The sequence below is a fragment of the Lepus europaeus genome, chromosome 10 (genome assembly GCF_033115175.1).
Source record: "Lepus europaeus isolate LE1 chromosome 10, mLepTim1.pri, whole genome shotgun sequence".
In the NCBI taxonomy this organism is placed as follows: Eukaryota; Metazoa; Chordata; class Mammalia; order Lagomorpha; family Leporidae; genus Lepus; species Lepus europaeus.
Window position 1 is genome coordinate 76,515,328 of NC_084836.1, and position 15,400 is coordinate 76,530,727.

Consider the following 15,400-nt stretch of genomic DNA (forward strand, 5'->3'; position numbering starts at 1 on the left):
TGCTGGAAGCGACTGAAAGAGGTGCAGGTCTCAGATTCTGGGCAGAAGAAACCAAGACCGGTTGCCACTGGCACTAGGAACCATCTCGGGGAAAGACAGTCCAAATGCAGCGTTCAGAATCAACTTCCGGAAGTCGGCGTTGTGGCGCGGCCAAGTTCACCTGCTGTTGCCCGGGGTCCCCTGCCCTGACAGCTCTGGTCATCTGGGGAGTGAGCCAGTGGGTGGAAGCTCTCTCTCTGTCTACACTAGGGAGCTGCGTTGGAAGTGGAGCAGCCGGTCCAGGGCTCCTGTGGGTTGCTGGCTTCGCAGACACTGGCCTTCTGCCATTAGCTTAGCTTTGCTGAGGGAGGGAGGCAGGGACCTGGGCTGCGGTCTGCCCGCCGTGCTCTCCCCGCACCGGCAAAGACCCTTGTTGCGGGCTCCCTACAACACCAGTCTTGGCCGGTTCTGCCTCTACTTAGCTTTCATAAACTTTCCCTGACGTCCGTCGTAACCTTCACCCAAAGACCCTAAGCCCCAACCCTGCCGCGTCCCCCACCACAGGGAAACATGTTCCCGCCGCTTCTCTCCGCTAACAGAACCCGCACCGCGCCGTGAAGCGATCATGCGGGTCTCACCGTCAGAATGAGGCGGTGGGCGCAGGTGTGGGGGCAGCCAGCCGCTCTCTGGACCCCTCAGGCCGAGACGGAGCGGCACCGCAGCGACGCCCGCACTCACTCTGGAACCGCCTCAGCGCCCCGGATCCCAGAAGGCGCGAGCCGGTTCTCCAGAGCCCGCCCGGAAGGGGCGGGGCCGACGCTGCGGATTGGCCTGCCTCGGACACACGTCATTTCCGGGCGCCGCAGGGCGGGGCGGGGCGGGAGTCCGAGCCCGCGCTGCTCATTTCCAGAGGCGGCTGCGGGCTGAACTGGTGTGTCTTGCCAACATGAGCGAGGCGGACGGGCTGCGGCAGCGCAGGCCCCTGCGGCCGCAGGTGGTCACCGACGATGGCCAGGCCCCGGAAACTAAGGACGGCAGGTGTGCTGGAGGCGGGGCCTGAGGGTGGGGGGGATGACAGCGACCCCAGTACCAGGTGAGGTAGGGTGCCAGGCGCGCAGCGAGAGCGCTATCGGGTAACTCGCTTTGCAGTGGAGGACACCGGCCCGGACAGCCAGGATGCACCTGCCGGGTCCTGGGGCCGCCGCGCGCCGCTCCCGACCCCTCGTGCCCGGCACCCCAGGGCGCCCGCTGCCTCGCCTCTCCCTGGCTGTGGGCGCCCCTGCGCGCTGCCCTTCCTCCTGGCCCACCCGGTCCCAGCCGAGGGTAGCCGGGTGGCCGCGGCCTTCCCCGACCTCCTCCTAGGAGCAGATGCTGGGGCCCCGTCTCCTCTCGTGGCCTTTCGGAGAGCTGGCTGCCGCACCTGCTCTTCCGCTCCCGGCCCCCGGCCCCACCTTCGGAAAACAGAAGTGATGTTGAAGTCAAGCCTTGCAGGTGTTTTCTGACTGGGTGCCCTCGTCTGTGAGGTTTCGGGGTTCTGGCCTTTGTCCCACCCTCGCTGTTTCAGGATTTTAGTGCCCGGTTTTGTTAGCTAAAAATTGAAACGTGCTCTTTAAACATAGCTTTCAATATGAGATACTTCCAATTCGCTTTCCAGTTTTGGGTTCTGAACTTTATAATTTTGAATTTCTTTTTAAGTTTCTTTTTAATTTACTTATTTGAAAGACAGACTTAGAGCGATAGATCTTCCATCCGCTGGTTCGCTCCCCAAATGGCCGCAACAGCCAGTGCTGGGCCAGGTGGAGGCCAGGAGCCAGGAGCCAGGAGCTTCCTCCTGGTCTACAAGGTTGTAGGGGCCCAAGCACTTGAGCCATCCCATCCTCCACTGCTTTCCCAGGTGCATTAGCTGGGAGCTGGATCAGAAGTGGAGCAGCCAGGGCTCGAACCGGTGCCCATATGGGATGCTGACGTGGCAGACGGTGGCTTAACCCACTGTGCCACAGCGCCGGCCCCCATAACTTTGAATTTTGAGAGAGGACCTAGAGACCTCCCTGACCAAGCTCAGGGGTGGCACTGACTGATTTATATGCTGATGGAAATGTGACAGGTATGTTAGTCATCAGCAGTGTGCTGAGAGGAGAGGCAGTTGTTGCATGGACTGGGTTTGTTCGTTCGTGGTGGAGGCACTCATTTTGAAAGAGAACCGTAGCAGAGGAGCATCCTGGCTCCAGGAGGGCGACTGGGGAGAAGATTGATGGTGGTGGTCAGCTTCCTGGGCCGGATCAGGAAGCAGCTCCATCACCTGTCCTGTCAGGTGACCAACCCTCCTGGATTGCTGTGTACTCCAGTTTCCCGTTAGTGCTAACCCTGGCAAGCTGGGACAAGTTGGTCACTTGCTTACTTTGGATATTGTGAAGTAAGCTTCTGTTGGTGATCCAGTGGCAATGGTTTACTTGTGAAAACATGAGAGATGAAAGAGCAGGTGGCTTTGAGTTTGTCCTGAGGTGCAGTGTATGGAAAACCAGGGCACAGAGCACCTGAGGGCCCTTGTTGGGGGGGTGTCCAACTCTCAGGTGGGCTGTTCTGGCCCCAGAGCAGAGGGCCAGACTTAATTACATTGTTTTCTTCAGTTTCTCTCTGGGGATTTCTTTCTTAATGACAGGTAAATTGCACGCTTCAAAGTCATCTGCCACCTGATCTTTTCCATCTGTGTTCATCTACACATGTGCCTTTCACATTTCTGTTTAAATAAAAGATACTCTCTTGACCTCTCTGCTCGTGAACATTGTCATACTTTTCCTGTGTTTTTCTCTTTCTCTTCTTAATCTGCTGATCCCTTTGCCACGTGTCTGCCAGGAGTCTCTTTCAAAGCAAGTTCTTGTCACCCCCCACTTCTTTCCACACTTGTTATTATAACACTGTCACTGTTTTTGTTATGCAATTCCCTCAGTATTGTTCATTTCATTTATGGTCATTTCTGGTAAGTCGTCTGAGTTCAGAGTCAGCCAGGAAAACCCTGTGTACGGTGGGTGCAGTAAAGGAATCTAAAGTAGTACAACACTGTTAGAATAAACTCTGGACGTGCTCAGTGAAATAAAGAAAGCCTGGAAAGACATTATGCAACTGACACAGCAGAAGTGCGATAGTAGATTTTACCAGTGAAAGGACCCCCTTGAGAAAAATTGGCTGGCTCTTTTCCCGACTCTTGGCTTGGAAGGTAGTGTGAGCTACTGGTAAAGGCATTGCGTGAGTGAGGCGGTTTATATAGAGTTAGAGAGCAGTGTAGTCAGAAGAGAAATGAAGACAAATGCAGGAGGATAGAATTGATTAAGAAGCATGTTTTTAAAATGATGCTTTGGAAATAAGATTTTATGGCAAAGCTCTTGAATTTCTGTATTTGGGCTATAACAGAGTTTGGTTGTTAAATCCTCCCCCCACCCCCACCCCCATGTGAAACATAGATGAGCTAAGCACTGTAACATACCAGGACAAGCTTATCATGATGTTTTGACATCAGGTTCCCCAAGAACTTTACAGACTATGTTGAAAGGATACTTGTTCCTAAAACCATTCCTTCCCTTTTGAAGTATAGTTCTGTCTAGGAAGGGAACTGTTTAATGTTTGTATATAATTGCTTAGGAGTGAAGAGTGAGTACGTTGAGAAGGCAAGAGCTGCTTTAAAAAAAATAAAGTTCTGAAGGATTCTAGACTAATTAAAGGTCTCTACCCCATCCACTTCCCGTTTTCCTTTTCAAGATTGCGGAGTGAAGGGGCAGAGTGGAGAAACTGGGTAATCATGAATTCACGATTTCATATGGACTTAGGAATCTGGATTTCTCGGCTCAGCTCCGTGCTGGGTGTGTGTTTCCAAATGGCTCCTTTAACTTGTTTCTGGTGATTTTTTTTTTCCCAAGGATAAAATAACACATTTGGTCTAAAGACTATGAAAAATAAAAACAATCAAGATACAGTCACTTCTGGAGAGGGGCCTTCTTGCTGTTTCACCATCTCTTAAGTTCCAGGGCTCAGCTTGACACCTCAGGTGGCTGGTGTTTCATGGATTTGGGACTTAAAAGTTTTCTACAAAAACCCCAGTCAGTTTTGGTGTCTTGGAGTCTGTGCTTCGAGACTCCCACCCGTTGTTCAAGGCCCTGGTGCCTGGTGTGCAGGAAGCCTTAGAGAATGCCTTTTGGAGGTAGCTGGTGCAATGAGAGGGCATTTTGTAATTTGTGGCCAGGCCACTGGTAATTGTCAGGTCCTGTTGCAGCACCAAGATTGTGCCCTTGCCCTTAGAGACCTAGGATATTTCAGGGTGATGGGCGTCCTCCCGAGAGATTGGAGACAAACAGGTTGATTCCTCAGACTGCACCTGGATGTGTCGACACAGAATGGGACCCTGCGATGCTTTGTCAGTGAAAATGAAGATGGATAAATGCAACATCCTTTATTTAAGTTAAAATAGCACGGTGTACATAGCCGGAGAGAGGCAAACATGGAAAAAAGGCAGAGGAGCTGTAGACTGAGTTTGCAGGACCCAACAGTGAGGAGGGCTCTGGCAAAGCTTTAGAACCTTGGTTTAGAATTAAGTGTGGCACCCGGTCCAGAGGTTCAGAGGTTCAGAGGTCCAGGGGTCCAGGAACCACGTTTACCTCATTTATATCATGAGCTGGTTCTGTCCCACATGCCTCCTAACCACACATAGCTGGTGGCAGCTGTATTTCTGTCATACAGAAAGTTCCATCCGATAGCTGTGTAAGGAGTTGTGTTGAAGCTATGGTTCTAGAACCTGGCCAGAGACCTCTCCAGTAGAGGCTGTGTGATGATCAGGTGAGGGAGGGGAGTTGGAGGAGGCTTGTGGTGTCCAGTTGCATGTTGAGAACAACTTGCAAAGAGAAAAGGGTTCTTGGGCCCACTCTGGACCTCCCATACCACAGTTCTCCAGACTTTGTTAAAGCTGCTCAGGTTACGTTGAGGTAGGAGAAGCAGGCACCTTTGGGAACGGTAGACTCAGTGGCTTCCAGGTGACTATGAGTGGGCATCACTGGTCCCTGTGGGGATGGGTGATGTGATGTGGGTGTCAGGAGGTTGTCCCCAGATTTTGGCTGCCTTTCTACCTTTCAGGGACAGCAGGAGGTTTGATTTGGACAAAACTGAGCTTTTTAAAAACGTGTTGTCAAGGGACAATCGGTTATCCACGCGAGGCTTCCCAGGCCCTGAAGGAGATGAGTAAACCGGTTTTTTAAAAATGCAACGGGCGGTGTGGTAAAGGAAAGTTAACAGTTTAGGAGTTTGAGACAAATGAGAAGGCTCTGTTTTCGGTAGAATCACGTTAGGCAGGGAAAAACATAGCAGCACCTCAGTCAGATTGGCACCTTAAGGTGAAAGATTGCACAACGCTTCCTCCACTGGGGCCAGGGCGCCGATTGCATCATCTTTCTTTTTCTTTTTTTTTTTTTTTTCCCACCCGCCCCTCCTGCATCATCTTTCTTAACAGTACTGGAGTGGCTGGGCCCGCAGCCGCACATCCTCACTGCCTGCCTTTTCAGTGTGGTTCTCTCTTTGGGATTCCGGTTTTAAAGAAACCACATTATCGGAAGCGCTCTGCCATTTGTACTTGTGACCAGCGCTGCCTCATTGGACAGGTGCCTTGTTCTGTCCCTGTGTTGAAAGACTGGAGCTCCTTTCAAGAGAACCCCTTGAGTTAAAGAGTATGGTGGCCTCTGGAGAGGCAGCTGGCCTAGGGGAGCCAAAGAAATCTTTATTGAAATGTGAGTCACATACCATAAAACTCACCCATTTAACAACATCCAATCCATTGGTTTTTAGTGTAATTATAGAGCTTTGCAACAATACCACAATCTGTTTAGAACATCCCCCTCCCCCCTCAAAGAAACCTTTTACTTAAGGAATACAAACTTCGTGCATTTCCTAGGTACAACTTTAGGAACGCAGTGATTCTTTCCACCATACCTGCCCTCCCCCCAACCCTTCCACCCTTCCCCCTCCTCCCTCTCCACCTTCTATCATTCCCAGTCCCATTCTCCACTAAGATCCATTTTCAATTAACTTTATATGTAGAAGACCAACTCTATACTAAGTAAAGAATTCAACAATTTGCAAGAAAAAAAAAAACCCGTAGAATATGTTTATCACTATTTTTTTTTAGTTGAGGTGGAATTCCCCTTATACAGTTAACCATTTAAGGTTCGGTGGGCGTGTGTGTTCACGGTGTTGAACAACCACCAGCTCTCCAGTTTCAGTAGCTTTTCATCACCCCATAAAAACACCTTGTACCATTAAATGCTCTCAGCTTGCCCCTCACACAGATGTCCATCAGCAGGTGAGTGGATGGACAGATTGTGGTGTACACATGCGGTGGAATCTTCTTTAGCCCGTAAAGAAACCATGTGCTGGTGGTGCATACTGCATCTTGGGTGAACCTGGAAAATGTTCTGCCGAGGTACAGGAGCAGACCACAGAAGATCGCAGATTGTGTGATTCATTTTGTAGGAAATACCCAGGCTGGGCAAATGACCATGAACTTTTACAGAGTTTCCAAATGCCAGCTCGAGGGCTTTCAGTCTGGGTGCCCTCTGCCCCATCCTCTGGTGTTGGCAGGCTGTGGTTAGTGGTGAGAATTGGATCTGGCTCGTAGTCAGGCTCTCTGAGTTCAGAGGGTCGTGGGCAAGCTGGCTGGGCCCTTCGCTGCCTGCTTTCCACATGGTGTAGCATATTCTGATTTGTTATGCTTTTTTTCATTTTTATGACCCTCACCCCTTCCCTTGCTGTATGTAGGCCTCTCCAGATGCATTCGCCTGCTTCATGTTGGGTCACAGTTGATCAGTGCCTGATAGTCATTTGCATGCCTGTGGTTCTTGAAGTTCCTTGCCTGTTTTAAATCAGTTACATTATAAGGCAAGGTTTTTGTGGGCTGGGGTTTGGGCAGGAGAGGGAGGGCAGAGTCGACCTGGCTTTTCCCTTCCTGGCCACCTACCCTTGTCCAAGAGCTTGGATTTGCAGCATTCTGTTTGGGTTTATGGGACCTTGGACACCTCCTTTCCTACAGAATAAAGCAAGTAAGACTCTCACCCCTCCTGGGTGAAGATTCTGAGCCCCCTGTGAGCAAAAAGAAGGAAGTTAGGGACAAAATTAGTTTTTGGAAAATAGACACATTAGAATCCTCAGTAGCAAATGGCCAGTGTGAAAGGAGAAAAGAGGTGCTATGCCCATTTTTCTCTGGAGGAGAGGGCAGGTTGCACCTTCAACACTGTGTTTGTTCAGTGCTGTGCTTTCTGTGTAACTGCAGGACATGTTTCAAGCCAAGCTTCTTACCGCTCTTATGAGGATCTGCTTAACTTGTTTCTCATTACAGATTCCTGGCATCCTTCTGAGCCTTTACCTGCAGCATTTTTTTCTTAAAAGATTTATTTATTTATTTGAGAGGCAGAGTTACAGAAGGAGAGACAGAGAGAGGTCTTCCATCTACTGGTTCATTCCTCAGTTGGCTGCAGTGTCTGAAGCTGGGCCAATGCAAAGCCAGGAGCCAGGAGCTTCTTCTGGGTCTCCCACGTGGGTGCAGGGGCCCAAGCACTTGGGACATCTTCCACTGCTTTCCCAGGCCATAGCAGAGAGCTGGATCGGAAGAGGAGCAGCCGAGACTAGAACCAGTGCCCATATGGGATGCCAGCACAGGCGGAGGTTTTACCCACTATGCCACAGTGCCGGCCCTGTTGCAGCACTTTTAGTGCCTGCCTGTCTGATAACAGTCTGTTCATGATGAGTGAGGGATTCTCTAAGAAGATACAGTTCTGTTGTCTGCCATGCTTCTCATTTCTTTCTCAGACCTCACCAGCAGAGTCTTTAACATCCGTGTCTCTACTAGCAGTGTATGCAAGGAAATCTGGGCTTTTTCTCTGCAGTTCCTCATAATTCTTCCTCTACTCACAGCCTGAGTTACGTTGAAGTAATGGAAAGCTGCTTCTACATTTTGTGGAAATTAGTTTAATTGGAAAACCATAGTAATTTTCTGTGACTGCCAAAACAAAATACCACACACTTAGTGGCATAAATAGCATAGCTTTATTTGTTTAAAGATTTATTTTATTTATTTTAAAGACAGAATTACAGAGAGAGGTAGAAACAGAGAGGTCTTCCATCCACTGGTTCACTCCCCAGATGGCCGCAACGGCTCGAGCTGTGCCGATCCAAAGCCAGGAGCCAGGAGCTTCTTCCAGGTCTCCCACGTGAGTGCAGGGGCCTAAGGACCTGGGCCGTCCTCTACTGCTTTCCCAGGCCATAGCAGGGAGCTGGATTTGAAGAGGTGCAGCTGAGACTAGAACCGGTGCTCATCTGGAATGCCAGCACTTCAGGCCAGAGCTTTAACCTGCTGTGCCACAGCGCTGCCCAGATTCATTTTTTTACGGTTCTCAGAAGTGTGATAAGTGTTTGGTCTATCAGGTTAGTCACTGGTTGAGATGCCTGCCTCCCATATTGCAGTGCCTGGATTTGGTCCAGCTTCCTGCTAATGCACACCATGGGAGGCAGTTGATGATGGCTCAAGTAGTGAGGTTCCTGTTACCCACATGGGAGACCTGGATTGAGTTTGCGGTGTCAGCCCCTGCTCAGCCCTGGCCATTGCAGGCATTTGGGGAGTGAACTTACAGATGGGTTCTTATTGTCTCTGTCTGTTTCTCTGCTTCTAAAAAACAAAGTCTGGACAGGTGTCAGCCATGCTGAATTCAAGGGTCAGTGTCAGTGGACCGTGTTCCTTGCTGGAGGCTCTTGGGGGGACACTGGTTCCGGGCACTCGAGGCACTAGTAGAATTCAGTGCTCTTTGGCTGTGGCGTCCAAAGCATCTGCAGGAGTGTACTTTATGAGAGCCACTGTCTCCCTGTCCCAGTCTTTCATTTCCAATAGAAACGGAAGGATTTGCTTTATTTTCTGATGCATGTTCATAAGTGGCAGGCCGCTGAGCTTGCCCTGCCCAACCTATTAAGGCACAGTGAGGAGCCCAGGGCTCTCGGAGTGAAGAAACCAGCCTGCAGATGCTTGACCGGCGGCTGGGCTGTGAGGACCAGCGCCTAGATTACCCCATACCCAGAGCAGAGTCAGTGAGGCACATTTGAGTGGCTGGAGACCTGCCCTTAAAGTAACTCTCCTTTGTTAAGTGTGAGTCAGCGTTTTCATTTTACTAGCCACTGCAACCTGCAACTCTTTCTTCCCGGTTCTTATGCCCAGCAGTTTAGTGAGTTTTGACCTTGTAGGGCTCGGCCAAGGGCTCACAATTGGGAACATAGTTGATTAGGGTGTCCCACACAGTTGGAAGATTCCTTTCTTCAGGAAAGAAGAAAGACATTGTTTGCCAATCCTAGCAAACAGTGCTAAAGTTTACTTACAAGAGGTCAGCGACCTGCAGTGGGGAAGCTGGCCGTGTGGCTGTGCTCCTGCGACCGGGTGTTCAGACCAGCCGTGCGCCTTTCCGCGAGGCCTGCTGACTCCGTGGTGTCTTTTGCTTTTGGCAGCTCCTTCAGCGGCAGAGTCTTCCGAGTAACCTTCCTGATGCTGGCTGTCTCCCTCACCGTGCCCCTGCTTGGAGCTGTGATGCTGCTGGATTCTCCCATAGATCCACAGCCTCTAAGGTGAGCTGCCTGGCGATCCCTGGGAAGGGTTGTTGGAGGAACTGTAATAGGCTGATGAAATCTCTTGGGAGAGAGGGGTGGTTAACTCCATCTGATCGGGGAGGTAAGTTATGAGAAGTAGAGCCTTGTGGTTTTCTTATTTATTAAAAAAAAATTTGTTTGAAAGGCAGAGAGAGATCTCTCACCCACTGGTTGACCTTTCAATGCCTGCAGCAACCGGGCTGGGCCAGGCTGAAGCTAATACTCAGAAGCTCAGCCGAGGTCTCCTGTGTGGGAGACTGGGACCCAACTACTTGAGCTATCTCCTGCTGCTTCATAGGGTACACATTAGGAGGGAGCTGGCCTTGGGAGCAGAACTGGGACTTGAACCCAGGCACTTTGGTATAGAATGTGGGTGTCCCACACATTGTCTGAAATATTACACCAAATACCTACTCTCTGATTTATTTAGTTCCTGAGTTTTTAAATTTTATTTTTTACTTATCTGAAAGGCAGACAGAGAGAGACGGAGACTGACAGAGAGAGATTTTCCATCTACTGATTCACAAATACCCACCACAGCTTAGGCTGGGCCAGGCCAAAGCCAGGAGCCAGGAACTCAAGCCTGGGTCTCCCGTGTGGGTGGCAGGGACTCAGATACATGAGCCATCACTGCTGCCTCCACGGGTGCACATTAGCAGGAAATTGGAATTAGAAGTGGTTTATCTAATTAATTAGAAGTGATTCAATTAACTAAAAGTGTATTCAGCATCTAGTATGCTTAAGGTCGGTGATGCAGAGATACAAAGTGGGCACAGCTCTAACCTTATATTGACATATAATATGCAAGAGTCAGCCTTTTATTGTGTCTTTTAAAATTAAGATTTATTTATGTATTTGAAAGGCAGAGTTACAGAGAAAGAGGTAGAGAGAGAGAGATCTTCCATCCACTGGTTCACTTCCCAATGGCTGGAGCTGGGCAAGTTGGAAGCCAGGAGCCAGGAGTGTCTTCCAGGTCTCCCACGTGGGTAGCAGGGACCCAAGCACTTGAGCCATCCTCTACTGCTTTCCCAGGCACATCAACAGGGAGCTGGATTGGAGTTGAGCAGCTGGGACTCGAACCAGCACCCATATGGGATGCCAGCATTGTAGGCTGTGGCTTTACCAGCTATGCCATAGCACTGATTCCAACTTTTTATTGTTGGATTTAGAATTATTAAAGGCACAGAGTGCTGTAAAAACACCATCAGCTCATGTAAGATTGAGGATGAGGGAGGGCCTGAGGCTAGTGGCAGAGTGCTGGCTGTGGAGTTCCTGGTGGGCCAGAGTCCTCCAAAGAGTATTTTCTGTGTGAACCTGGCCTACAGATGTCCTGGCCGTCCTCTCTTGGGTGCTCTCTGGTTGTTAGGGGTGGGGTCTGTCTGGCTAATCCCACCACCCTCCTGCTCCATGGAGCTGTCCTTCCAGACTGGAGTCAGGTGCAGGTAGTGTCTGTCCCAGGGGCGTGAAGTCAGCAGCAGGCTGCGGGGCTTTGCCAACAACCTGCCCTGCAAAGCCGCCAGCGTCTGCCATTTGGGGAGATTAAAGACATGTCCTACATACTCCCCTATGTGACATGCTGATTCACAGTCAAGGATGACGGGCAGTGCCTTTCAGCCTTTCGCTGGGAGGAGGGAGAGGTGTGGAGCAGGGGGAGAGGTGGTCAGTGTGGTCACACGTGGTTGGAGGCTGGAGGAAAGCCTGCATCCACCCGGTGGCCCTCAGTCTCAGGGACGTGAGCTCCCATGGAGTGGCAGTGGTCTCGGTTGACTGAGCTTTTTGTAAGCAGTTCTGAGGTACCACGTCCTGCCTGCAGCAGGAGTCATGGTGTGTGGGGGCAGTTTCTCTTCTTCGCCTGCAAGCCTCCATGGCTTCTACCTGACTTTGATTCACTGGGCTTCTGTTGGCTCTCCATGTCCTGGCCACCCCTGAAGGTTGTTGCTATTTTTTATTTTTATTTGAAGATATTTATTTATTTATTTAAAGAGAGAGGGGGGGAGGGAGGGACAGATAGACAGAGGTGAGAGAGATCTTTCAGATGCCTGCAATAGCAGGGCTGGGCCATACCCAAGCCAGCAGCCCAGAACTCAGCCTGGGTCTCCAAGGGGTGGTAGGGACCAGATTGGAAACAGAGTGAAGATGTGAACCCATGTCCTCTGATGTGGGATGTGATGACTTCGCTGCTGTGCCAACTGCCCACCCCTGAAAAATGTGTTTTTACAAATGGCAAATGACAGTCATACTCTTCTATGAAAGATAATCTTTGTGTTCTTTCTGGATGGAGACCAGCACCTTCCCAGAGTGCTTGTGGCCTCATGCTAGCTGCAGGGTTTGCCTGGGGTGTGAGGACCCTGTCCTGCCGTGCATGCTTGCGTAAGGCAGACTTGCCACATTCACAGTTGGTAGAGTCAGCATCAATTTTTAGTGAGGTTGATTCTCAGAGGGGCTCCTAAAAAATGATCATGGTAAGGCAGGGCCGTAGTGGAAGAACAGGACAAAATTAGTTGCTAAACACAAACAGCTCAGCTGAAGCCGTCAGCAGGAGTTACTGGCTGGAGCAAGAGCAGTATGGCCGGTGATGTCCCAGGACTCTGCCTCATTTCTGCTTCCCTGAGGTGGCCCTTCACTGACATTTTTGCTGCCCAGGCATGGGGAGTGGGGCCCTTCCTTGCCTGTCCTTTGCATTTTCTCATATAACTTTTCCTTAAGTCTCCCTGCTAAGCTTATACTCTGGCTGCTTGTGGGCAGGGATGGTGCACTTCACAGGTACTTCCTGAGTGTAGGGGCTGAGGCCAGCTGTGCGGTGGTGTGCTGCTCTGGCCGGGGCCCACGTGCCCATCCCAGTTGTGTTGAGGTAGGGCCTTCCCAGTGTCAGACTTGGAGCCATGTGTGCCTGATGCCAAAGCACGCGGTCCTACTTGCCTCCTTTGGCAGTAAAACTCCCGAGTGAAGCCGAGAGCGTTTGTCTCTGCAGCAGGTAGAAAGCCATCACTGGGGGAGGATGGAGAGGGAGTTTAATCTGGGGTTCATTGTGCTGGTCTTGTGACGGTGCTGACTCAGGGGGCTGCAGGTAGGAGGTACTCTGTAGCGAGAGGCCAATGTGGGGGCTGCCGAGGGACCAAGGGGAGAGAGGAGGCGAGAGAGATGATGGGGCCAGACCATGGGACCGCGTAGCCTCTCCAGGGACCGTGGCCCCGCTGAGGTGGGCAGTGGCAGCCTCGGCAGGCAGGTGCTGTGCTCTGCCGAGGCTTCTGGGTTGAGAATTGCCTGTTGGGACAAGGGAGGAAGCAGGGGAGAGAAGGTGTTGGCTGGGCCAGGATGGTCGCAGAGGGACAGGGTGAGAAGCGGTTTGGTCCTGTCTGTCTTCTGCAGGTGGCCTCAGCGAGATGTGGCGTATTTGCATGTGGGTGGGAGGGATTAGAGGGGTGGGGAAGAGTGACAGAGCCCTGTCGGAGGGATGGGAGGGTGAGGGATGGCAGGGTCTAGGCCCCGTGTAGGTCGCTTCAGGGTGAGGAGGTCGAGCTGCCCCCAAGCCCTGGGCAGTGAGGGGATGAGCTTGGGGCAGGCCCTGGGGCTCTCTCAGGTGACAGGTGAGTTTCCAAGGGAGCTAGCAGTGTTGGTATTTTCATTATTTGCTTTGTGCTGTGACCTTTTCTGATGTCCTGGAACAGTTTTACCCTTTTCCTTTGCACTTCCGGCACCTGAGGGTACCATTGGAATTTGTTCTCATTATCAGAGGAGTTATGCATGTGATAGGCCCTCGGTAGACATTTTTCTTCACTTGTGTTTTATAGACAACTCCCTGTAATTGCATTGTTTTACAGCTTCAAAGAGCCCCCTTTCTTGCTTGGTGTTCTGCAACCAAATACGAAGTTGCGACAGGCGGAAAGGCTATTTGAAAACCAACTTATTGGGCCAGAGTCCATAGCAAATATCGGGGGTAAGTAAGCCCCTGGCACTGCAGTCTGACCTTGGGTGTCTGTTGCCTGGGGGTGGATCCTGGGGAAACAGCTGTGGTGTCAACCTTCCCCTGGATTGGGGTTGTCCAGGGCACCCTGCTCAGTTGCGGACGTCCCGAGGGAGTGTCCAGTGGGAGTGGCTCTCTCTGCTGGTCTGGTCTGTCCAGGTAGCATGTGCCACGTTAGTGCAGGGTGATTTTGAGTTCCTCTCTATGGGACGCTTTTCTTGTATTCAGAGTGTTGTGAAAGAGGAAGGCAAAAATGCAGACACGGATGTTTTCATTTGTTTATCTGAGCCAGGTGGGTGTTGCTTGATTGCTCATTGCTTCCTGGCTCAGTATGTCTCTGCATAGATTGCAGTTTGAGCTAAAGACCAGCAATTCTCCATATTCTCATTGTCTGTTTTTCTTAGTGCTCACTTTGGTGGCTATGCCTATAGCCAACTATCATCTCCACACTTAACACAAGCCCGAGAACTGGAATCGGTTCTGGCTCTAATTCTTGTGCCTTTAGCAACATGGAACAAAGCATCTTCTGTCTGTTAAAGTAGGAATTAAACTTAGTGTTGAACAGACACAATAATGAAATGGTTAATGAACTTCAACTGGTGCGAGAATGTCTAAGCAGCTTCTTTGCAAACGCCTTTTGTCCCTCTGAAGGGCCGTGTGTTTTTGGCGCTGTGGCTGTGAACAGGTGCCTTCCATGTACTCCTCTCAGTGTCACCCTCCAGGGGCCTCTGGCCTGGTGTTCTCTGCCCGGTGCCTGCTGTTGACATAGGACCCAAAGTCTGGCTCATTTCTGCAGTTGTTGGTTTGTTGTTTTGGCTGACAAAGTCAGAATTGTTTACATTAGAATTAATATTCATGGTAGAACTTTGTATTCTCTTAAAGAGACATCGACATTAGTAAATTTTTTTTTTTTTTTTTTTTTTTTTGGTGAAGAAAAAAAATCAAATTTGCCATTTTCAAAATTGGAACTTAGAGGAAGGCAGAGTGCAGTCCCAGCAGTCTTTTCTTAGCTCTCAGAGAGAGCTCTTTCCTGCCTTTCCACTTTCTGCTCTATCATCGGGTCTTGCCTCTTTCCACGGAGGTGCTGGTGATCCCCTGGGAGGCTTCAATGAGGCACAGCAGGGACTTCTGGTTATGCCGCTGTGGGAGGGACCTGCTGCTTCATATGAAGGTTGTCCTTGGGGAATGGCTGGCAGCTTGCTGGTCCTGGAGGGAGGCCCTAGCCTCCAGAGAGTGATTGGGAGAGTGGTGACCAATTAACATGCTTTGTTTTGTTTTTTAGTAGGACAGTTTAGGCTCATGGCAAAATTGAGCAGCTGGTACAGAGATTTTCCAAAGGAGGTTTTATCACGGATGGGTGTTAGATTTTGTCAAGTGCTTTCCTGCACACGTGCACAGCTTCCCACATTCCCAGAGTGGTGCGTTCGTTCAGAGGGATGAGCCCACAGTGGCACACAGGTGTCAGCCGGAGCCTGTAGTTTAGAGTTCACTGGGTGTTTGCATTCCATGGGTTTGGACAAGTGTGTAATGAGATTGTGGTGTCATTCGGAGCATTTTCACGGCCCTAGGAGACCTCTGTGTTCTGTCTGCTCGTGCTCCCTCCCCTTTGGGCTGTGGTTGGCAACCAGTGATCCTTGTCTCTGCGGTTTACCTTTTCCAGGATGCCATTCAGTTGGAATCATGCAGTATGTAGTCTTTTCAGATTGGCTGCTTTCACTGGTAATGTGCATTTAGGGCTCCTCCGTGCCTTTCCATGGCTGGATAGCTCATTTCTTTCCAGCACTGAGTAGTATGCCATTG

The 15,400-nt window shown here is 50.6% G+C and overlaps 1 protein-coding gene across 1 annotated transcript in view; it reads left to right on the forward strand.

The window, feature by feature from the left end:
- The first annotated feature begins 876 nt into the window (after window positions 1–876).
- The window catches only part of APMAP (adipocyte plasma membrane associated protein), a 41,278-nt gene continuing 26,754 nt past the window's right edge, over window positions 877–15,400 (forward strand). The window contains exons 1-3 of the mRNA XM_062203781.1: window positions 877–1,017; window positions 9,499–9,615; window positions 13,458–13,573. Of these exons, the coding sequence (XP_062059765.1) occupies window positions 926–1,017; window positions 9,499–9,615; window positions 13,458–13,573 (325 nt within the window). The 5' untranslated portion in view covers window positions 877–925. The remainder of the gene's footprint in view (window positions 1,018–9,498; window positions 9,616–13,457; window positions 13,574–15,400) is intronic.